The following is a 25,262-nucleotide window of genomic DNA, read 5'->3' on the forward strand; positions in this document are numbered from 1 at the left end:
AAAAATCATTAATAGAATACTTTCAAAATTTATCCTTTTTTTTTTCTCTATTGTTTTTATTGTTAAACTATAGTCGCCATTATACAAAAAGAAAAGTTTTGAACATAAAAAAAAAAAAAATCAATTTGAAAGGATTGACTTTTACATTTTTAAAATCACCTAATTGCGATAACCATCAGTAGTGTTTGATTGAATCACACAAACACACACACATTACTTATGTGGCAGTGTTTAATTGAATCACACAAACACATCTGATTCATGCGATTTGTTATCCACTGTCACATCTGATTCATGCGATTTGTTACCCACCAACATATCTGATTCATGCTAGTTTCTTTGGAAGACGAGGCTAGTGTTTAATTGAATCACATATATCTGATTCATGCCAGGTTCTTTAGAGAAGGCGGTCAAATACGAGCCTTCTTATGTGGCCTAGTGTTTGATTGAATCACACAAACACACACATTACTTATATATTATTTAAACTTTTTAAATATTAACTAAATATTATAAATTTTTTTAAAAAAAACTCATATAAGTTTATCAGAAACTCATCTAAGATTTCGAGTTGACTTAATTGGTTTTGTGTTGAGAAGAGTTCTTGTGTTTTCAAAATATGCATGGCACAATGATCTAGATTAAGTTACCTTATAACTTTCAAAATATGCATGGCCAACATGTCACACTTGCAACACATCCAATCCGTGCAAAAGGTGGGACACACCCTAATAGCCAACTGGTATGAAAATTAGGCTATTTTCACTTATTTGGGTGGCCACATTAGTACACTGATTCATACAATTGGCCTCCATTGATTTTAAAACTTATCCCACTCGTTGAGTAGATCGGTCGGATCTTCACATCAGGTGATCATCATAGTGTGGCCTACATTTTTTCACTCATTTGAAATGCTGCATATGTTAGACAGTCCTTTCATGAAATGATCACATGCTACACCCGCATGTGATCTCTTCCATTTAACCATTTGTTATGCACCAACATATTTGATTCATGCTAAGTTCTTTAGAAGACAAGGCTAACCCTTTACTAAATATTTAATAAAAAGGGTACATTTGGTTACACTAAATATTAGAAAAATAATAAGGAGTTTTATAAAGTGTCGCCCATTTCCTAGCTCTATTAAACATAAACATCCACAAAACATAGCTTTAGAAATTGCATCTTCATTTTAGGGAGTCTCATATACTCTTTGGCAAAGCTAAATATCCTAAATCGATAAAAGAAGAGGATTGAGATGAACTTGATCAGATGATCATTAATACAATTCAATTGTGTTTGACTGATGAAGTCCTTTACAATGTCATCAATAAGACGACCACCGCAAGATTGTGGGTGAAGTTGGAGAGCGTTTACATGACGAAGTGCTCTCTAATCGTCTATATCTGAAGAGATAGTTTTACACTCTGAATATGGTGGGATGGTCGGATCTCTCTGAACACATCAGTGTCTTCAACAAACTAGTTTGCAAACTTACAAGTGTGGATATGAAGATTGACGAAGAAGACAAAGATTTAATCTTATTGATGTCCCTTCCGGATTCATACAAAAATTTGGTGGATACTTTATGCCATGATAGAAATACCTTGGACCTTGACATCATTATATTAGCCCTTCAATTAAAGTAGTAAAGAAGGAACAATGGTGGGGAAGGTAATTCTACGGGTGCACTAGTTGTAAAGGAGAGATCGTCAGAATGAGAAAGGGCTAAGTTGCAATTGAGGTCTAAGCTGAAGGGCAAAGTGAAGTTGAAGTATTGAAATTGTTGTATGACATGACATATGAAGAAGAATTACACAAATCCCAAAACTCTAAAAGATGATAATTCGCCAAAAGAGGAAAATTTAATAGAATCTAGTGAAAGCAAGAGTGGTTGTGACATATTGTCCATGTCTAAGGTCATCCACTTGTATAACAAGTGGATTTTAGATAGGAGGGCATCATATCACATGTATTCTCATCAGAATTGGTTCATTACATACAATGAGTATGAGGGTGGCCCGATGCTTATGAGCAATGATCTGCCTATAAGATGATTGGAATTGGATCAGTCCATTTAAGAATGTTCAATGGGGTGGAGCATAATCTGATAGATGTGAGGCACATTCTGGACTTGAAGAAAAATCTGATATTTTTGGGAGCTCTCGAGGCACTCGGATGTAAATTTTCAGGTATGAAGGTGTCGTAAAAGTTTATAAAGGGCACTTATTGTTATGAAATCACATATGAATGAAAACCTTTATAGGTTGATTGAGAGCATTGTATCGGGTGAATCTATAGCGTCTGTAATAGAATCCACGTTACCATGTGTGTCACATGCATGCCTAGGCCACATGAGCGAGCACAACAGGAAGGTATTATTTGATCATAGTTTAATTCCCGCTTTTAAAATTTTTAATTTAGATGTATGTGAGCATTGCATATATGGTAAACTATCAAGATTGTCATTTTAAACTGGGAAGCATATTACTAAAGGACAACGTGATTATGTGCATTCTGATGTGTGGGGGCCATCGCCCGTTGCTTCTAGAGGAGGGCCGTTATTATTTATAACATTCAATGATGACTTCTCTAGAATAGTTTGAGTTTATTTCCTAAAACATAAATCCAATATATTTGTCACTTTTAAGTCATGGAATGTTATGGTTGAAAAATATTTAGGGTGAAAATTAAAAGTTATGACGACCGATAATGATGAATAATTTACTTTTAAAGAATTTAATAAATTTTGTAAGAACGAGGGGATCGTGAGGCATAACACAGTAAGGCATACACTAGAGCAGAATGGTGTGGCAAAGCGTATGAATCAGACTCTTTTGGAAATAGCTCGAAGTATGCTGAGTAAGATTGGATTAGATAAGAAGCTATGGGTTGAGGCCGTTAACACGGCTTGCTAATTAGTAAATTGTTCCCCATCTATATTGATTGATTGCAGAATTTCAAACGAGAAATGTATTGGTTAGGAAGTTAACTACTTAGGGCTATGGATATTTGGTTGTGATACTAACTCTCATGTACTATCAGTTGAGAGAGATAGGGTAGACTATATGACTAAAAAGTACACTTTGTTGGCTATGATGATAGAGTGAAAGGCACGGAAAATCATATTTAGTCGTGATATCAAATTTGATTAAGGTTCTTTGTATAGGAATGATGAGTAAAAGAAAATAAAAAATTGGTTGTTGATATTAAAATAGATAGAGGTGAAACACTTCATGAAGTTGAGCCATAAGAAGAGATACAAGAAGAGGTGGTTGCACCACCTATTAGGAGGAATCCATTGAGAAATTATGAATTATTAATGAGATACAAGATGACTCAAATGTTGTGTTTTTCCTAATTATGGATGAGGGAGATCCATGTACCTTTTAAAAAGCATTAGATTAAATAGATGTTGATAAGTGGATGATAGCGATATATGATGAGATAGATTCCTTGTACAATAATGAACTGTGGGAGCTGGTAAAGTTACCCGTTAGGCGAAAAATGATTGGGTGCAAGTGGATTTTCCATAAGAAACTGAATATGTACAAGACGAGACTAGTTGTGAATGACTATACTCAGAAAGAAGGCGTCAATTTCAGTAAGATATTCGCACCAGTTGTGAAGCTGGTATTTATCAGATTCATATTAGTGTTGGTTGCCCAATACAATTTGGAATTAGAATTAGTTAGATAGAAAGACTGCTTTTCTACACAGGGATCTAAAAGAGAAGATTTGCATAAAGCAACCTGAAGGATTCAAGGTGCATGGAGTAGAAGTTAAAAATGTCGTTGTACAACCTGAAACAATCGCCTATGTTGTGGTATAAAGAGTTTGAATTTTTTATGTTAAGACAGCGGTTTATCAGAAGTAGGTTCAATCATTATGTCTACTTTAGATGTAATACCCTAAAATTTGGCACTTGAGTACGAAGACTCCAATCCCGAGTTCCCGAGTGTGAACCTAACAAAAATGTACATGGGCGAGTTCACACATACTCGTATTGTCCAGTTAACATTCACCCATGATTGATAATTATAATAACTTTTAATCAACGACATCAAATATTAAGTAGAGATAACTAAAGTTAGAAATATATGGTTAATATTCAAAATGTACAATTCCAAAAGTGTTGTACACCCATATGAGAATTATACAAATCACAATCAATACAACATATACAGAAAATACAACACCAAGCAGGAAGAATATAGAGATCTATTAGGGCGCCCTGAGCATACCACCATCAAGTTTTAGTCATGAGTTATTTGTATATGTCAAATATAAGGTGTCAAATGCCAATATAGTGAAGAAATATCCCTAAGATTTTACTCGGGACATTTAAGTTATAAGCAAGTTTGCGACAAATACATATTTTTACAAGTAATACTCTTAAGCATGTTACCTTTAATGCACAAATGTTAAGTTACACATGTTATCAACATAACCAAGTGCATGTAATGATAATATAATAAAATAAACAGTTTTCTAATCTAGTTATTAAGTGCATAAACGTTATGATAAGATGATGTATGATCCTCACAATCCAACTCTTCATCGATAAGCGACTTCAACACCTATTTTGCAGAATGTCAGCACTCCCTCATCATGCGACTCCAGCACTTTTCGTAAAACACTTAGCCTAAGGTAATGTGGCTTATCATCAGCATTACCAAGTACGATTATTATGCATGATTATCCCGATATTTATTAAGTCTTATTCAAGCACCATATTAGGAAAGCTAGAATATCACCATTATATCACAAGTCATTATTTGGACCACGTGAGTCGTTGCAGCTCATCACCAATGTCCCTTGATCTAAATTAATATTTATCACCCATTATATCTCATAAATCAATAATTTCAAAGGTACAACATGATGCCCAATAGTATGTAAATCAACACGGTAAGAGTTGTCACCCAAATACCGAATACAAATAATTAATTTAGGGGCGAGAGCTTGTCACTTAGAACTAAATTAATATAAAGAAAATGGCTCTTTATCCAATTTCATTCACGCCTAAGTCATTTGAATGGTAATCTGGCACATTAATATCAAAATGAGCCAATATAATGCACAGTTCAATCAAAGTGTGGCCCAACATAATGGACCATCCACACCAAGTGGGCCCCTCCTAATGGATAGTCCATATCAAAGGTGGGACCCACATGATGAATGGTGGACATTGAGGATGGGCTAACATGATGGATAGTTAACATAAAAGGTGGGCCCACATGATGAACATCCCATATTGAAGGTGAGGCCCCACATAATGAATGGTCCACATCAAGGTGGGTCGACGTAATGAACAGAGTGGTCCTCACATGATGGATGGCCGAAATTAAACTATGGCCCCATATGATGAACAATTTGCATCAAGTGGGTGCCACCTAATGGACCGTCCACATCCAAGGTTTCACATGATGGACGACCTATATCCAAAGTAGCCCAACATGATGAATGATCCACATAGAAGGTACACCCTACACGATGTGTGGTGGACATTAATGTGAGCCCCACATGATGGATAACCCGCTTTGAAAGAGGGGCCCACATGATGGACACATCACATGTCGACTTCACGTGATGGATAGTGGACATTAATTGAAGGGCCCCACATAAAGGACAATAGTATTGATGGTGGACCCCAAATGATGTATGACCTACCTGAAAGTAGGCCCCACAAAATGGACGGTCTATGTCAAAGGTCGTCCCTAATGATGAATGGTCCACATCCAAGACAGGCCCCACATGATTGATGGCCCACTTTGAAAGTTTGACTCACATGATGGATGGTCCACATCAAAGGTGGGTTCCATATATGGACGATCTGCATCTAATGGTCAACATAATGGAAGCCGGAATGTCTTAAAACATGAAAATTGTAGCCATCTATTCTTTTACCATTTGGGGCGCGGTCCATCTATGGTGAGATCCACCAAAACAATTGTATGGATTGTTCTTATTATAATTTTTTAAAATGGCATATACTACCCCTAAAAAAAAAAATTTATTTGAACATTTTACCAAATGTGCTAACTTCAAATAAGAGTTTTTTTTTTTTTTGAAAAAATTATTTTACTAAACAAGATTATTTAAAATAAGAGATCGAACAATTAAAGCTTATTTCAGTGGCTCTTATTAGATCATAATATGGATGTCAAACGAGCCCTGAATTAGGGTCTTCAACCTTAATCCATCTGAAAGCTATATATATGTATATCACGTTTTAGAGTATCTATGATGGACTCCGTATGGATGGTGACCCCAACACCAGCCAGCTAGCTGGTGTCAAAAGTCTATGGCTCCACCATGATGTATGTAGTTTATCAAAGCCATACATCCATTTTTCTAGCTCATTCAAGGGCACAGAGTCCAAAATAGGCAAATCCAAAGCTCAAGTGTACCACACTACCTTGGTGGGGATTGAATGTTTACCATTGAAACTTCTTTGGGGCCACAAAAGTTTTGGATAAATATTTGTGTTTTCCCTTCATCCAGGGTCACATGACTTTATGAACAGGTTGGATGACAAATAAACATTATGATGGTCCTCAAGAAGTTTTCACCAGTAAGCGTTCGATCCCCACAGTTTCTTATGGTGTGGTCCATTTAAGCTTTGGATCTACCTTATTTTTTAGCTCCTCATTAAAAAAATGAGCTGGAAAATGGATAGATGACATGGATAAAGCACATACGTCATGGTGTGGCCTACGGAACTTTGACACCAATTAGCTAGCTGATGTTGGGTCACCAGCCAAACCACATTCATATAGGTGTTGGGGGGACCGCGAAAGTGTATAAAGATGAATCAAGTGAAGTAATCCAATCGCATCAAGCAAGCACAATGCAAATACTCCGAATTTAACATGGAAAAACTCTTACAGGAAAAAACCGCAGCATAAAGCGACAAAAAATACTATGAAAAAAGAAATTACAAGAGATAGAGAGAATACACGATTTGAACAAGCATCGAATATCCCTTTATAAGCCCTTAAAATCCTAGGGACGAATTAGACAGCCCTAAATACCCCTTAATCCCAATTACACCTAAATATATAGCCTCTAGGAGAATCCTAATCAAAATTGAAAACAAATCCTGCAAATTCACAAATCTGCACAGAATTGTTAGATGACATTGAATACACTTCAATGTAATTGAAATTCGATATCATTGAAACTAAACATTCGATGACATCGAAACCACTTCGATGGCATCGAAAAAAATACCTAAACGTTGCAGTGACCAAATATGAAAATCCAGATATTATCGATGATATAAACTAGGCCTTCAATGGAATCGAACAACCTTCGATGACATTGAACGGTTTTTTATGGTATAAAGAAAGGGCACCAAAGTGTCCAACAACCAAATCAATTTATTTCAAAAAATCTCAATGGCATCAAGCCGACCTCGATGACATCGAACCCTCCTCGATGGCATCGAACTTGTCATCGACAAACTGATGAATTACATATTTAAGACATCTATCAACAATCGGCTCATATTAACTATTAGTGTCATCGAATGATGGGCACGACTAGCGGTTAGACACACTAATCTTGTTTCTTTATGCATCACTACCATTTTAATTTCTCTTTCGTCATCAATCACCAAACAGATACGCTGAAACATTCATTGTAATAAATTTATAAACATGATATATATATATATATATATATATATATATATATATATATATATATATATATATATATATATATATATATATAAACATGAATGGTTGAGAGCTAAAGAAGTTCCTGCACAAGACAAACACTGCTTTTAACGGTGCCAAATGTTGATGGTTCAGGACGGGCCACTCGGCCTTTAAGCCTGGTTCATGTACCGTAGATGCCTAGGGTTTGGCTCGTATCAAGCTTATGGCCCAGGTCAAGCTCATCTGTCATTCGCACCGGGTTTGAAATATAATTAGAGGTGTCAAAGGTCCGGGTTAGGGTTAGACTAAGGTCTTTCGAAGACCAGCCCGGCCACGAGCCAATATAGTCCAACCCAAGCCTAGCCTGATTTTCTTTGCCACGACCAAGCCCGAATCCGGCCCAAGTACGAGCCCGAGTTTTTCATATGTGGATCACAGGCTATAAAACAATTATGAGCTACCCAATGGAGTCAATACGATTTTTTTACATATTGTGTATATAGCAAACTTTCCTTCCCAAACCCTAATGGACCAGGTTAGGCCAGACTCAGGATGGGCTGATGTGCTGTTGTACACTGTCCAAACCGGGCTAGATTGAGAAACAGGCCTGAATTTTCAGCCCAAGACTCCTGGCCCAATGCGGTTCATGCCCCAAAGCCGGATGGTCCAGCCCAGCCCATTGACAGCCCTAGATATGATGATTTAAGAATGTATGTGTGTACGAGTGGAATGGCCACTATCCAAAGTGCCTTCGGGTAGCTCCAAGTCGCCACCATCGTGATGTATGTTGCAAATCCAGTACGTCCATCAGTTGCGTTCACCAATTCTAGGCTAAAAGCCTACAAATGAGCCATATCCATAACTTTGGTGGGCCACACCACATGAAACGGTGGTGATGTGGCGCTCACTAATGGACTGTGTATTGGGCCCACCGTATAGGCTATACGCCTACAACCCATTTCTTACGTGCGCCACACGAAGGCACACATGAAAATTAGGCATTCAAACACTCAGGTAGGCCACACCATGTGATTCGCAGGTTTTATGTTTGAATTCACACCATCCATAATGGTGTGGCTCACCTGAGTTTTAAATCTAGCTGATTCTGGGCATCCCATTTTCATGATGAGGTGCATTTATGAACGGTTTGGATGTCTAACACAATCACATCATGATGGGCCCACATAAAGTCGACTGCACGACGATACAATTGACTATATGGGATCATTCCACGTCCCACCGGATTAGGTGCGTCCCTGACCGTGGGACTGACCTTGATGAATGTATTGTATATCCAAGGTGTCCATCCGTTTTCCTAGCTCTCAGATCCAAATCTCAGGTGGACCACACCACATGAAACAGTGGTGATTGACCATTAAAAAAATTTTGCCGGCCGGCCTCAAAAGTCTGGATCAAGTTGATATTAGTTTTTCTCCTTTCATTGAGGTCTGCTTTACCTCGTCACATGAAAATAAACATTAAGGTGGGTCATAGGAAGTTTTTAAAGGTGGGTCTATCACCACTGTTTCCTATGGTGTGGTACACCTGAGATCTACATCTGCTTCATTTTTTGGCTCATGTCCCTCGCAAAACAGATGGATGGCGTGGAGATACAATACATACATCAAGGTCAGCTCACGGTCAGGACGGCACTTTGTTGTGTGAGGCAGACCCGCACCTAATCCGCTCCCATTCCACATAAACAACCGGATCTAGGTATATGAGTTGAACTACCTGACATGAATTTCCAACTTGAATCCAACCCATTTTCATGTTAACCAAATTTCTTGATTTTGGTGATAAAAACGGGCCCCACCATGTTGTTTTTACACATCCAATACATTTTTATATATGTGTGGCCCACATGGATGAATGGACATCATGAAAATTATACCACTCCAAAACTCAGGTAGGGCACACCCGCAATATGTGATTCATATGTTTTTTTATGCATAATTTCCCTCTATTTCTAATGATGTGATACATTTAAGTTTAAGATCTAGTTAATTTTTTGGGGTGTCCCATTTTCATAATAAAGCCCATTTTATGCATGATTTGGATGTTTGACACCATCACAACACTGTCACCTTACATAGAGTCGATCGACTACATTATCCGGTTCACCATGTGCTATTATTCTGCATATTTGGTGTACACTAGGTAAGGAGGTCTTGGGTTAACCCGCATACAACCCAAAAGGCCTGTGTATCATGGGCTGAATTTTCCCAATCATAAATTTCCAACTTGAGTAAAACAAATTTTCATATCATCCAACTTGAGCTAAATCAAACTGCACTCTCAATTATAAATTTGGGCCAAAAAAACTTGATCCGGACCATTAATTAGGTCGGGCCTAATTAGGCCAGACTAGCCTGATGCAAATTGATTGTAACAAGGAATTATAGGAATATCATGGTAACATAGTTGTGGGGATCTTCAGTAATCTCCGGTATAAACCAATGAAAAAGTATCATGTGCATATGTCAAATTTGATGTCGCGTCACGGGTCTCATGCAACAGTACTGAGCCGGACTGCGAAGAATGGTTGGGCGAACCTACAACAGCTCAAAAACTAATGAAAACTCTATTTTCAGTGAATGTTCTTAATCCATCCCTTAGTCAGGTGGGCTGCATACGTGCAAACATCAAGATATTTAACAAAAATGAAAATCAATATCTACGTGCAAGATGTGTGTGTTGCCCAACTGATAAATGGAATAGCATGAACGTGGAACAGGACACAAGCACACATGAAGTTGATCCGAGCCAGGTCAGCCTAAAATGACCTAAAATTAAACCTGGCTTTAAAAGGTGATCAGGCATTACATGCAAGTCCCAAGATGGGCCATGGGACAGGCTAAACCTTTGCTTGGACCGTGGGCTCACAAGGGTGGAAGTGGAAAGTAACTCTTCAGCGGTAGTGTCTCTATTATCCTCATGCAAGCAAATCCCGTGGAATATCTATTATTGCAAGAAAAGGTTCGATCAAATTCGGAGTTCTGCCAGAGGCAAACAAAGTGCTGGACGGCCTGGCCCGAATGGGTAGCTCTACCCCGTCAGACAAGTTACGATTGAATGTCTATTTTCGTCCTCGACCGCGCAGGGATTTGGATCAGTTCGGGAGCCTTAAATGTAGTCCTTATGTAGAGAGAGAGGTTACTTTCCCCCTTTTTTTTACAGCAACGGGCCTCCCCAAAATGTAAGTTGCCTGTAAATTTTCTTCTCAGAATATATAATATTACTTCCTAAAAATAGAAAAATAAAAAATAAAAAATAAATAAGAAAAAAGATGGGCCATGGGCCAAACTATTATGCAAAAGCCTAGTTCTCGAGCTCTCTCTGTTCCAAACATGATTCGGCCCTTGAAAGCCACAAAGGATGCATGCAGCATCTATACCAGATATATGGGCCATTGACTAAGGTGGCCAGCTTATCAAACTCCAAAAATCACATCAGTAACAGAACATATCTAAATTGTCTAGATGGGAATAAAATACACCACGATAACACGGTTGAGAATCATCAAATCCTCGTATTTCATATATTTACTCACAACTAACATATCTTTAAATTGCAGCTATTTTATACAAGTTTTTATTCTTCCATCTGTATATATAAGATTCTAGACTTATTTTATCTTTTGAGAAAATGCTAAAACAGATTCACACAAGTCAAGTTTGGATAAATGATTCACTCACAAGATCTTTGCTATCCATTAGGTGGGGTCTACACGAAATGTGCCATGGCTCAAAATATCAGTCCGTCCAACTGACCATGAAGGCCATGCAACGCAAGTTCGACTGATGCAGTTGTGGCCCGCTTGATTAGCAAACTAGACTAGTTTTCAGGCCACGGCACGTTCATGGAGGGACCCATTTAAGGAACGGCCCAGATCATGGGGAACCACTCATTTAAATCTTCTTTCTAAAGCTCATATGTCATTCCTACCTTCAACAAACGCTTGTGAGGAATCTCAAAAACTTCATCCCTTTGCCTCAGATTCCTTCTTAGGGCATTGTAAGCATAGTCAATCAAAACCCTCCTCCCAATACCACTCCCTCTTCTTGCTACCACCTCACTCTCTCCTAGCAAATGCACTACTCCTTCATTCATCTCTCTCTCCACAAACTCCACCAATCTCTTCTTCTCTTCCTCTGCGTCTCCTCCCTCCATTATACCATCATCGCCCACCATTGGTGTTGCACTACCATTCTCCTCATCATGTTGCCCCACCACCATTGGTGTTACACCACCATTCTCCCCACCATGGTGAGCCACTGCCATTGGTGGGGCCCTCATCTCATCTCTGATGAACTCCTTCAGCCGGTCCACCAATGCAGCCTCAAAAGATTCATACTCGTTCTGTGTGTCCTTGTACCCATACCGCACCACGCACCTGAACACAGCTAGCTCGCCCTGGCCCACGCGGCGAAACAGGAACCGTTCATCAGGCAAGACCTTGCTTATAGGGAGCGACTTGACTGATACAAACACTAGCACAGAATGCAATGCTGGCACATTGGCGATATATTGCTTGAAGATGGGCGGGATCCCTTGGACGAGCTCAGAGTAGAATAGTGCAATCCCTGGCAAGCGGCGGAAGCTGGGGTCGGTAGCTATCTCCTGTATCTTGTCTGGCGAGACCTTGTTTTGGAGCTCGTAGCTGTACTTCTTTCGGTATACATAGTTCCATACACACATTACGAATACAAGGAATGCAGCGAAGGCTAGCGGGAGGTAGCCTCCTTGATCGAATTTGTAAAGGACGGAGCTGAGGTAGAGTAGTTCGACAGAGCCGATGATCAGGATGTATAAGATCACGAAGATGATGTGGGTCTTCCATATCATTACCATTATCAGCACCAGCATTGCAGATGTTAAAGTCATCACGAACACGACAGCAATCCCTGCATGCATAATGGATACCAATTCATCAAGATTAATGCATACGGCCCACTTGGATCTGATCCGCCCATTCATGGGTCACCGTCTAGATGACCAACTCTAGAAAAGTACTCGGAACAAATGTCACGAGCGGGTCACAGACACTTTCATGTCCAAGATGGACCGGAGACGGCTGATAGAACTATCAAAATCCTAACAGAAGCATATCTCGCAAACCAGAATGAGTTATTGGACTTACAGTACCCCGCTATACCAGGTTGCCTATGCTGAATTTGCGAGAATTCATCAAATCGATGGTTGAATTTCATTTTTATTATTTTTAGGTCAATATAAAAGTTCTTATTAATTTCATTTTTAATATTATAATAAGTTTTAGTTCGATCATAAATCTTGATCCTTTGAGGTTTAGGAGTTGTGTACAACATAAAAAGGGCTTAAAAATTTAGGCTAATAATGTGGTTAGGCCAAATGGGACACTTACTATTTTTAGCCGAAAACCATGAAGTCTAGTAAGAATCATAATTGGCTATACATAATAAGTTTTCTATTTACAGTAACTCAGGAATTTTAAGAGTTTGATTCTGAAACTTCTTCATATGCTTAGTATCAGTATTTAAAGGGCTGTAAATTCGATTTTATCAACAATCAATTTATCCTCGTCATATCCATCCCGACGTCAAAATGATCGTAGCCATCAATTTTCAAATGTTGAAGTTGGCCATTTTCATTTTTACTGTTAATTTATGGGACATATTTGGTATGTTGAGGATAATATGACTGGAATGACCTTTAATTGTGGCCATCCATAGATGGGAGTCAATAGATTAATGGTCTCGATCAGCCATCCCACCTCGTCAAACCCAGCCCAGCTTGGCAAGTATACTACTTGGGCTAGAAATTTAGCCATGGGCCCAACAGGTGGACTAAACCAGGACCAAATCTTGGCCCATGATAGGTCAGGACCAGAAACCTAATGGGCCACTTTGGCCCATTGCTAGGTGTATGGGTTGTAATGGGGCTAATACCGTATGCATTGCCGATCTTCACCGTCGTCTTGAATCCGGCAGTAACTGCGATGCATGCGAACATGAGAAGGTAATTGACCTCAGGTATGTAAACCTGGCCCTCATACTTGGAGGACGTATGGACGATCTTAACTAGAGGGAAGCAGCCGAGTGATAGGGACTGTTGGATGATGGAGAAGGTGCCGGAGATCATGGCCTGACTGGCGATGATTGACGCTAAGACGGCCACCACAAACATGGGCCAATATAAATGATCTGCACCATGAAAAGTTGCATGTTAGTGATCCAAAATCAAGTGTTTGTTCAATTTCAAACATGAAACTATAGCATGTTCAAGGGCTTCTTCCATCACCTGGTATGGACCGATAGAAGGCTTCTCCAACGTCGCCGTTGTGCAGACGAAGATATGATGCTTGGCCCATATATGCTAAAACGACAGATGGGAATGTTACTGAGCACATGCTTATTTGTATGGAACGGACTGTGAAGTGCCCAAGGTCGGCAAACATTGCTTCAGTTCCTGTTGCATAAGTTTATTGTAAGTGCATGTATACTTGTGAAACTATCATGCTGTAGTTCATCTCATGGGGGTCCCACATTAACATGCCTTGGCTCAAAAATCAGGTGAATCTAGACTCTATTTGTTTGAAATGAGTCTTTTTATTTTACCACTTGATGTTTTATATAAGGCTGGTGGTTTATTTCTGAAAGTGACAAAAATACTTTTATAAAGTGATATGTTATGGATAGTGATTTGGACCATTCAAAAGCTCATAGATAGTGAGTTAGACTGTTTCAAAATGATGGACAGAAATCTAGATTGTTAAACACTAGCTATCAATGATTTGGATATTTCAAAAGTTAGTGGATAGCATTCTAAACCGTTTAAAAGTACATGGACAATGATCTGGACCGTTCCAAGATGGTGGACCACAATTTAGATGGTGGTCAGTGATTTGGATCTTTCAAAAGTAGATGGACAGCTCTTTAGAGCATTCAAAGGATTTGGACAATTACCTGAACCATTCCGAGATGGTGGATAATGATTTAGGCTAGGTTGTTCAAGAATATGTTGACAGCGATTTGGACCGTTCCAAAATGGTGGACAGCGATTTAGACCAATCATACCGTCAATATATGATCATTTTTAATTCGGACCGTTACAAAATAGTGGACAGCCATCTGGACCAATCCTACCAATATGCAAAGATATGATTATTTTCATTATTTTTTAGAAATAAGCATGCAACGAATTTGGATTTGAGGGAAGGTGATAAAAGAAAGAGAATGTATGAAATTTTTTTATTTTTTTTATTTTTTTGCCTAATTAAGACAGAAAACTAGTATGAAATATGATTTATGGTCTATTACTTTTATATTCTAGATATACATATGCTTAGAGCTGGGCACAGGACGACTTGACTCGGCAAACTTGAAATAAAACCGAGTCGAGTTCGAGTCACCCAGTAACTCAACTCGACCCAAAATCCAACTCGGTGCTGACTCAATTTGATTCGAAGCTTCGACTCATACATATATATTAAAAAAGACTCAGATATGACGTTTCAAATCTAAGATGCCATGTAGCTGATGAAGAGGCTGCAAGTCTGACGATTGAATCTAGGTTTTGGGTCGTAATTTCCTCCCATGGATACTTGCTACACCTGAATCGGTACTTGTTTACCGGGCCGGACTTGGTCCAGAGTAGTCCAGGCTAGACTTGGACTTGGATCGGGTCAGGCATGATGGACTCGGTACTGATTCGGGTCAAGTTCGGGTTAGGCCTATTTCAAAACTGGATCGAGTTGGGTCAACCTTAACTCGGTCCTACTCGACTTGATGCCCAGCTGTACATATGCCCCACCTGATGAGTGGAGCATCCTTAAATTTTGGGTCCAAATATGTTCCCAGTGTACCCCACCTAATGAATTGACCACATGTGCCAAAGCTAGAAAGTGTGTTGCAGATCGGCTCTTTTCACCTCAAGATTTCCCTCACACTCGTGCAAATTCTCTTGTAAGCAAACGTAAATGTGTATATTCGAGAGGGATTTAACTAACCGGTGATGGCGAGTACGGTGCCACCGAGAGAAACCCAAGCATCTTTCTTGTTTCTCCTGAAATAATCAATGATGCATTTTGGATTGAGAGCTTTGACAACGGACGGATCGTATTTGGCAAAGTTGTAAATGCCGATGCCACCTATCATTAGGAACCACACGATGATGATAGGCGCGAAGCTGTAGCCCACCTTATCAGTTCCAAATCTCTGAACTAAGAATAGACAGATCAAGATGCCGACTGATATCCATACAATCCTTCCTAAAAGAAAATTAAGAAGAAGAATTCAGTGATTTGACTTATATTAAAAGATTATAACCAAGCATGATGTGAGTCCTACCTTGGCTGGGTCATGTCTAGAGTTGGGCATTGAGTCGAGTTGGACCGAGTTAGTGCTAACCTGACTCGACCCAGTTTTGAAATAGACCTTACCTGAACTCAACCCGACTTGGCATGTCCAACATGCCAGACCTGATACGAGTCTGGGTCTGGCCTGGACTAATCACAAGTACTGGGTCGGCACCATGTCGGGTCAGATCACAACTTAGACCCTAGGTGTACTTTTGCCATGGCCCACCAAAGTTTTGTATCGGGCTGAAAGTTGGGCTTGTGAGGTTTCAAGGGGTGTTGCATCATGTGGACTGTTTAGATTATGAGCCCATGATATGTGTGCAAAGGTGTGGATGGGTACTCACATGATAAGGTGGTGTGTGCGCAAGCGCGGGCTAGTTGGGTTTCAGATTGAGTCGAGTCAATACTAAGTTGGATTTTGGGTGAGTTGAGTTATTGGGAGACCTGAACTACACTTGATTTGAGTTCAGATTGGACGAAGTTTACTCAGTTCGGATCGACTCACCCACTTGGTCTGGTGAAGGTGTGAACGAGTTTAATGAGTTGAGTCGTCCCGTGCCCAACTCGAGTCATGTCCCACAATTTGTGCTTAGTGAACATTTCTAACCCTTGGATTGGATGAAATGGGCCTTATTTTTTAGGGTGCGTTTGGTTTTACCAAATATCTTGATATCTCATTATTAATCAGACTAATCAATCATGAAATACCATGACAGGGGCAACAAAACGCACCCTAAAAAATTGGCCATTTCTCTTGTGATATTTCATGATAAAAAAATGTTTGTTACTCTCCTTATCTTATCAGCTAACTTGTTCTCATCCACGTTTCAAATGTCTACCAGATCCAAAATGATCATCAGATGGGCCCTAACTCGGATAGGCCATCTCCAAAAAACTCAAACAGATTGGACTATCTTAACCCTCGGATTGGAGGATTATTTAGGAAGAAAGTGGACTTTTTTCTTAATAACCATTGCATTTCTCCCCCTCCAAAAGTCATTTGATATAATGGATAGGATTGTCCGATCAGTGCATTTTTTGGGGTCCGCCTCATCAAAGCTATACCATATTGTTCGATGATCGGTTCAGATCTTGTCTACGTGGTGAATCTTGATGAAAAAATAAGAGAAAAATACCATAGTCATGGCACTGACTATGATCAAAGAGTCAGTAGTAGGTGTGGACATGGACACTGAGAGAGTACAGAAGATAATGCATACCTTCAGTCATTGCACTTGTAGCTTCCTTTATCCCTCCCACCGAAGATAACACTACCACCAAAATTTCAAAACAATCCAACGTCAGCAAAGAACCCAAAACCTTACCATTGATGATGATGATGATGATACAAGTGGGCCACCGATTTCCTTATTTGGTTATTAAAACTGGATATGTGGAACGAAATAGGAATGATCTGAACCGTTGATCTGTCAAAACCGAATTGATTACTGTTTCAAACCAAGTGGATGGTTAGATCCTGCTAGTCTAGTAGGAGGATCTATATATGCATTTCTACCGTCATTTTTTGAGTTAAAGATTGGACGTGAAAATCATCCGATTGTAGAGATATTTCAACTAGAATGATCCACAATGCAACATTTGTATAACACCATCCTATCGGTGTAACATTTGGATCATCAGAAAAACAGTGAAAGAAGAAAAGACCTGAGATGCATGGAGTGAGGATTCCATCGCCAATCACCATAGAAGTTCCAAGCATGGTGACGAATAGTAGAAGATATTTCGCGAATGGGCTCTTCTCCAACGTAGATTTCAGCTTTGATGCTCGGCGAAGACGATTGCTCGGCAATTCAAGACGGAAATTCGAAACTTCTCTATCTTCAGCTTGCTGGCTTGGAATTAGACTGACCTTAACATAACGGCAGATCAGCGAATACAATGCGAATGTCCCACCTATGATCAGTACAAAATCCAACGTTAGATCTTCTTCAGATGTGAAGAAAACCAGGAAGAGGACCAAGTGGGCCACACATTTCAGGTGGGCCATACATGTATAGCTTAACCATTTCCCGTGCGGCTTCGGTGGATCACTGACTGTGGGGCCCACCTTGATTTATGTGGCTTACATCCACTCTGTCCATCCGTTTTGATGGATCATTTTAGGGTTTTATCTCAAAAATGAAGCAGATGCAAATCTCAGCTGTACCACACCACAGGAAATAGTGGTGATTGATCTATTAAAAACTTTTTGTGGACAACGAAAGTTTTGGATCAACCTGATATTTTTGTGGTCCACTCGTACATGTATTTGTGACCTTATTAACAGGTTGGATGACAAATAAACATTCCGGTGTTCCCCTATATGTTTTTAATGGTGGGTATTCAATCACCACGGTGTCTTATGGTGTGGTCTACCTAAGATTTTGATCTGATTCATTTCTGGGATAATGCACTAAAATGTTCTTTCAAAACGTATGGACGGATTGGATGTAAGTAACATACGTCAATGTGGGCCACACAGGGATCCACTCATCTAGCGGCCCCCTCCTTTTCCTAGCAGTTGGCTCACCTGATGAGTGATCCAGCCTGGGGAAATAACTAATCTTGTGGACCATCATGTTGATGGACCGTGACTCATAAACCAAGGTGATCAGATCATGGTAAGGATCTAACCAATGGTCCCCCAACTGATTTTCTGCGTCTCTGATGGTTAGGATAGTCAAATAGCGACGAGTATTGGGTCATGTCCTATCTAAGACGTGGCCCACCAGATCAATGGCCATGATCACCTTACATATACGAAGCATGAATAATAAATGAGATCTTACCATCCCCGTTGTCGTTGGCATGGAGGACGATGAAGACATACTTGATTAATGGAAGCAAAGTGATGGTATAGAAGATCAAGGACAGCACACCCAAGATATCATCGTTGTGCTGGATTCCGTTAGTGTTGGCGAAGGCGCTTGGGAACACGTATAATGGAGAAGTGCCGATATCACCGTATACAATTCCAATGCTCTGGAAGGCTAGATGTAGGATCGTCGCCCAAGCAACGTTCTGCATGAATTTCATAAGTGACTGATCAGTACGCTCGATGAAGGTTCCAGATCTCCCACACGCATGTTGACGTATACACGTGTGGAGCACTTGTGCTTGACAACATTTCTAATGGTCACATAGAGAGATAAGAGATGTGTACAAGATCAAGCTTGATTAATGGTGGATTGGCCCACACAGGGGCCACGGCTTGGACATCAGGATGATCAGACAATCCTGGCAGCTTGATTGGCGTAGGGTCTAAAAATGGACGGTGGTCATTTATTTACACTTTTCTTAAAGCAGCTAACTGTTGCAATCATCTGATCAGCGCGATCTTTGTTCCATGGTCCCTGATGGTGGCTGTTGGATGAGGGTCCTGGATCTTATACAAGTGTGCCATGTGTCCCAGGAAAAATTTTGCACAATGAAAGATAGAAATTTAGGAAAATGGTGTAACCCGAGTGTAGACATTGGAGGGCAATCTGCTCTTTTCTTTTCACTGGTTGTCTTGCTCGAAGACTTTCATTTCGGATAAAAGTGTATTTAATTTTTATGTTCTTACATTTGATGAGACCCTGTAAAAGGACTTAGGATTGAGAACTCAAAGATCATTAACCCTTACATGATTCGTGAGTTTACGTTATAGAAATTCTCAGTAAAGGACCGCAGTTATAGAGAGGGAATACGTTAGGCACCTACTCGTATGAACATACGGTCTTTACTTTACAAAATCTTATTAATTTCTAAAGAATAAGACTAATTCTCATGTGCAAATAATATAATGCGATATAATGGTAGTGATGATTGACCAATCTAAATTTCTGATAGGTAGTATCAAATTAATTACATCGGCAAGTTGTAGAGCATTCGTTCGAAACGATCGAGTGGAGGGTGAAAAATATGTATGTATGTGATGTTTGATTATATATTGATACTTATGATAAAACGATGGCCAACTGACTCAGGTTTTTGGTATACCCTTCTCCTATTACATTGACATGCCATATAGCATATGCCTCAGAGCATACACCTGCCAGTCGGATATGATAAGACGATAAAATGCAATGTATATGTCAAAACAATGGCTAATTGGCTAATGTTGCTAGTGGGCAAAATCGGACTACACCGGCAAGCCTCAGAGCATACGCACGCTAATTAGATGAGATAAAAAAGATAAAATGCAATGTAATGCTAATGGATATGTGGAGCAAGAGGGTTGAGAAGGGAATAAATGCTTTCACGATGTTAATGCGTTGATTTGATGAAACTGATTGAACCTTGAACGGCTGGATAAGATTTAGGAAATAATTTAAAAGCTGGTGGTTTTTAGTAGAACTGGGCACCGGAAGACTCGACTTGAACTGAATGGGTGAGTCAGTCCGAACTGAGTAGGTTTCGCCCAATCCAAACTCAAACCGAGTCGAGTTCAAGTTACCTAGTAACTCGACCCGAAACTCAATCCGGTCATATCCAACTCGATCCGAAACCTACTAGACTCAGATTCGGGTATATATAAAATAAAAAACCTTAATTTTTAAGTATCTCTAACCCTATACACCGACCCCGAACCCACCTCGACCCAATCCCAATCTCTCTTCCTCCCTCATCCTCCTCTTCCAAGCCAGACAACCACCTGCCACCATCGCCTCTCTCTCTCTCTCTCTCTCTCTCTCTCTCTCTCTCTCTCTCTCTCTCCTCTTCCAAACTCAGCAGCCACCCACCACCATCACCACCCTCCTCTCTCTCTCTCTCTCTCTCTCTCTCTCTCTCTCTCTCTCCCTCCCTTATCTCTGGACTCGAATTGGTGTCAACTCAAACTGATTGAGTATTTTTTATCGGGTCAACTCTATCTAGATTAGTCCATGCTAGACCTGGACTAAGATCGGTTCAAGCAAGTTAGACTCAGTACCAAGTCGAGTCTAGCTTGGGTCAAGCCTATTTCAAAATCGAATTGAGTCGGGTCAACCCTAACTCGGTCCAACTCGATTCAATGCCCAACTTTACTTTTCGGTCCATAGCTGAAAAGGTATGGGTGGCCATTTGGAAAAAATCCTGATAAAAATTAAAAAATATATATATCATAAATTAGTAGATTGTTTTAAATATAGAAAATCTCACTATAAATAAAAAAATAAAAAATAAAAAATATTATAGATTAGTAGATTGTTTTAAATATATAGTTATTAATTAATTGTTAAAAATTTGAATAATTTTTACGTTAATATTGGGATATTTCCGCAATAAAATCTGAAAAATTGAAACATGCCGATATTTTGAAAATATTAGATTGTTTTAAATATATAGTTATTAATTAATTATTAAAATTTTAAATAATTTTCACGTCAATATTGGAATATTTCCGCAATAAAATCTGAAAAATTGAAACCTGCCGATATTTTGAAAATATCGCGATGTTACTGCAATAGTATATTTTTGTTACTTTCCGCGAGAATATCACGATATTTTCAATATCTCGGCAACAAAATCACTCAAGATACATCTTTCGTGATCGAAACCGTTTATGTGATGCCCTCAAATTTGGATTGGAATGTTTCAACCTTTGATCATTTCACACTGTTGCTTTGAACGAGGACCGTATCGTTATCCTTTGAATAATCAAAGGGTTGAATTATTTCAATCTGAGTTTCGTTTTCGAATTTTTCCCATCCACGGACTGGCCCATGACATAAACGGTTTGGATCATTGAAAAAAAAAGAAGAAAAAAGACTCCAATCCAGCTGCTAAAGTGTAAACTTACCCTATTGAAATAGGTTGGGATGTACTCTTTCCAAACCTCAGCGAAGAAACGTGAAGACGTTTAATGCGAATCGCTCGCTATTATTAGTCAAACGCGTAAAAAACACTAATGAAGAAGACTCTTGTGATAGTTAACCACCACTTTGAAAACGGATGCGGATTGAGTGGACACCGTGATGTAAATCTTATCCACACCGTCCATCCATTTTTTTGTATCATTTTAGGATATAAGACTAAAAATGATGTAGATCAAGGGTGGTCAAATCGACTACACAATGAAATTAAACTCTTACCGTTGAACATTTCTAGGACCACAGAAGGAAGTTATGGATGGAGCTAATATTTGTGTTTCTCTTCATACAAGTCTATCTAACTATATGAATAGGTTGGATGGCAAATAAACATTACGGTGGGCCCTAGAAAAGTTTCAACAGTGAGGATAAATACCACCGCCGGTTCCTGTGGTGTGGTCCAGCTGAGCCTTGGATTTATCTCATTTTTGGTCTTATATCATAAAATGATACGAAAAAATGAATGGACAGTGTGGATAATATCAATACATCAGGGCGGGGTAGGATGCAATGCGCGTCCCTCGAAAACGGTGGTGACTCATCGCCTTTTGCTTTGAACATGGACCGTATCATTATCCTTTGATAATCAAGGGGTTGAAGTATTTCAATCTGATTTTTTTTTTTCGTATATTTTCCATCCACGGACTGGCCCATGACATAAACGGTTTGGATCATTGAAAAAAATACTCCAATACAGCTGCTAAGGTACAGATTTACCCTATTGAAATAGGTTGAGATGTACTCTTTGCAAACCTCCGTGAAGAAACGGGACGCGGTTGGGTCCTACCCCCGCCCGGACGGTAATCCGTCCGGGCAGAGATTTGTGGAGCCCATCTTGATGTAAGTATTTTATCCACGACGTTCACTGCTTTTATCAGATCATTTTAATATTTAATTTTACGAATGAGGAAGGTCCACCTCTCCAGTGGACCACACCAAAGGAAGCTGCACTGATAATGACACTCACAGTTGAAACCTTTCTAAGTGCGAAAGTGATGTTTTTTTTCCATCCAACCTATTCATAAGGTCATGTAGACGTGGATGAAGTGAAAACACAAATATAAGATTCATCCGAAACTTCTCTAGCTCCCAGGAAGTTTTTAATGGTGGACGTTCAATCCCCATTTTGTGGTCCACTTAAGCTTGGATCTACCTCATGTTTTGGTTCATTTCTTAAAATGATCTGAAAAAAAAATTGTTGAACGGCGTGGATAAAACACTTACATCACGGTGGGCCCCACAGAACCCTGCCCGGACGGATTACTGTCCGGGCGGGGGTAGGATGCAATCTGCGTCGGAAGAAACGTGAAGAAGTTTAATGCGAATCCGTATTTTTAGTAAGACGCGTAAGACGCGTATTTTTCACAAGAACGAAAAAGACTACTGTGACAGTTAACCACCATTTTGAAAACGGTGGTGACTCATCACCCTTAAATGACACGTTCGGCACTTACGTTCCATCATCCAGACCATCCAATTTGTGGGCCACGAGTATCTCGACAATTTCGGTGACCAAGTAATCTTGACCATCTAAAAATTACTCACACTTCTAATTTTTCTAAAATGCAGAAAATTACAAAAATGCCATTCAAGATTCGTTGACTCTACCGTTTCGAGATACACGCATAACACCAATGCCGAAAAATTCGCTGGCGTACATGTATGTAGATATACACTGTCCATTTTGTGGGGCCCAGTGAGGATGGAGCATATGGTAAAAGTGCACCGATCCAATGATCCTAGCCGTCCAAATCATTGGTAATGAATGGAAAGTCCAAATTCAACGGGAAAAATCAGATGGTTGAGATTGTCCAAGAAGTGGGATTCTTCGGCTATTCTCCATCAACAACTATAGAATTCATTTAGCCGACATGTTGAGATGTCCCAATGATGTAGGTATAACATCTAAGCCGTTTATCATATGGACACCCACATCCTCTACTCTCCAGCCAAAAACCAGGCCGATATGAAATCAAGGTGGACCACACCACCTAAAATCATGCCAAATAAAAAACCATAATGTGGGCCTCACAATAGTATTGGGGTGTCCGTATATCCTGGTTGGCCGCATCTTCTGAATGGACTGCGTGGCAAGTAAATGCCCGATAGGCCCCACACACAATATGGAAATATTTAACGGCGGGCATACCTAACCGAACTTCTCCGTGTGGTGTGGCCCACCTGAGTTTTGGGTCCTACTGATTTTTTTCTACCAGATAGAACGTGAGGGGATATACATGATGATCAGATTGGATATTAGAGAGAGACAAACCTTGGAGCCATGGCCCCGAGAGTATGTAGCTGCTTCCACGTCCCAAGAATCGTATCTACGCAACTTCTCTCGCGAGAGTTTCCTCTCTTTCAATCCCGTTGATGGAATTTCCATCTCTTCCTTCACATCTTCGGACACTCCATCCGCGTCGTTCGACATCTTCCTGTTAGAGAGAGAGAGAGAGAGAGAGAGAGAGAGAGAGAGAGAGAGATTGCATTAGCGCCTCTTACTTGCTAAGTAAAAAAAAAAAAAACTTGTTACTTTCTCTTTCACCATCGACTAAAAACAAGGGTTGCAGTTTCAAGCATCAAAATACACTGAAATCCTATAAAGTTAAGAGTTCCAAACATCGAAATCCACTGAAAATTCACTAAAATCCATTGAAAAAGCCTCTTTTTAAAAGAAAAAAGAAAAAAGAAAAAAAAAAGAAAAGAAAAGATGATGGATTATTCATGCAATTTCGAACGTGATTTTCAACGGATTTGTGTGAAAATACCGCAAAAAGCTTGTGTCGAGGAATCGAGAGGAAGAATATCTTACGGTTTTTCGTACCTGAGCTTCTCTCTTCAAAACCTCTGGATTTCTATTTATAGGGAAAGGGAGGGACGCGACTTGGACGCGAATTGCCCGTGCTAGACTCAGATTGCGTTGCGTAGCGTACAGCAACGGCATCGTCCGTGCTGTAAAGGCTCTGTGGGTCCCACCATAGTGTATTTAGTTTATCCACGCCGTTAATAAATTTTTACAGTTCATTTTAGTCCATGTTATAAAAAATAAGTCAGATTTAAAGCTCAAGTGGACCACACCGTAGGAAACAGTGGGATAGTGACCCCCATCGTTGAAACCTTCCTGGGGCCCAACAAGATTTTTATTTGCATCTAACGTGTTCTTAAAGTAAAATAAATTTGGATGAAGAAAAAACATAAATATCAGCTTGATCCAAAATTTCTGTGGTCACCAAAAGTTTTCAACGGTGGTTGTTCAATCCCCACTCTCTCCCGTCGTGTGGCGTACTTGAGCTTTACATCTGCATCATTTTTTCAGACCATATCCTAAAATGAACCGGAAAAATGAATGGACGAAGTGGATAAAACACATACGTCATAGTGGGCCCACATAGATTTTCTAGAATTAATCGACCAGTATGGACA

The 25,262-nt window shown here is 39.7% G+C and overlaps 1 protein-coding gene across 1 annotated transcript; it reads right to left on the bottom strand.

Annotated features, from left to right (window-relative positions):
* Positions 1-11,161: 11,161 nt before the first annotated feature.
* On the bottom strand, positions 11,162-24,653 carry LOC131231523 (potassium transporter 5-like). The gene is made up of 9 exons (XM_058227743.1): positions 24,608-24,653; positions 24,112-24,274; positions 18,798-19,029; positions 17,674-17,922; positions 17,229-17,279; positions 15,658-15,918; positions 13,950-14,117; positions 13,598-13,852; positions 11,162-12,574 (listed from the first exon to the last, which is right to left on the bottom strand). The coding sequence occupies exons 2-9, from the start codon at positions 24,268-24,270 to the stop codon at positions 11,592-11,594; spliced, it is 2,358 nt and encodes a 785-aa protein (XP_058083726.1). The 5' UTR covers positions 24,271-24,274; positions 24,608-24,653; the 3' UTR covers positions 11,162-11,591.
* Between the last annotated feature and the right edge of the window lie 609 nt (positions 24,654-25,262).

This window comes from Magnolia sinica, chromosome 17, assembly GCF_029962835.1.
Source record: "Magnolia sinica isolate HGM2019 chromosome 17, MsV1, whole genome shotgun sequence".
NCBI classification, from domain to species: domain Eukaryota; kingdom Viridiplantae; phylum Streptophyta; class Magnoliopsida; order Magnoliales; family Magnoliaceae; genus Magnolia; species Magnolia sinica.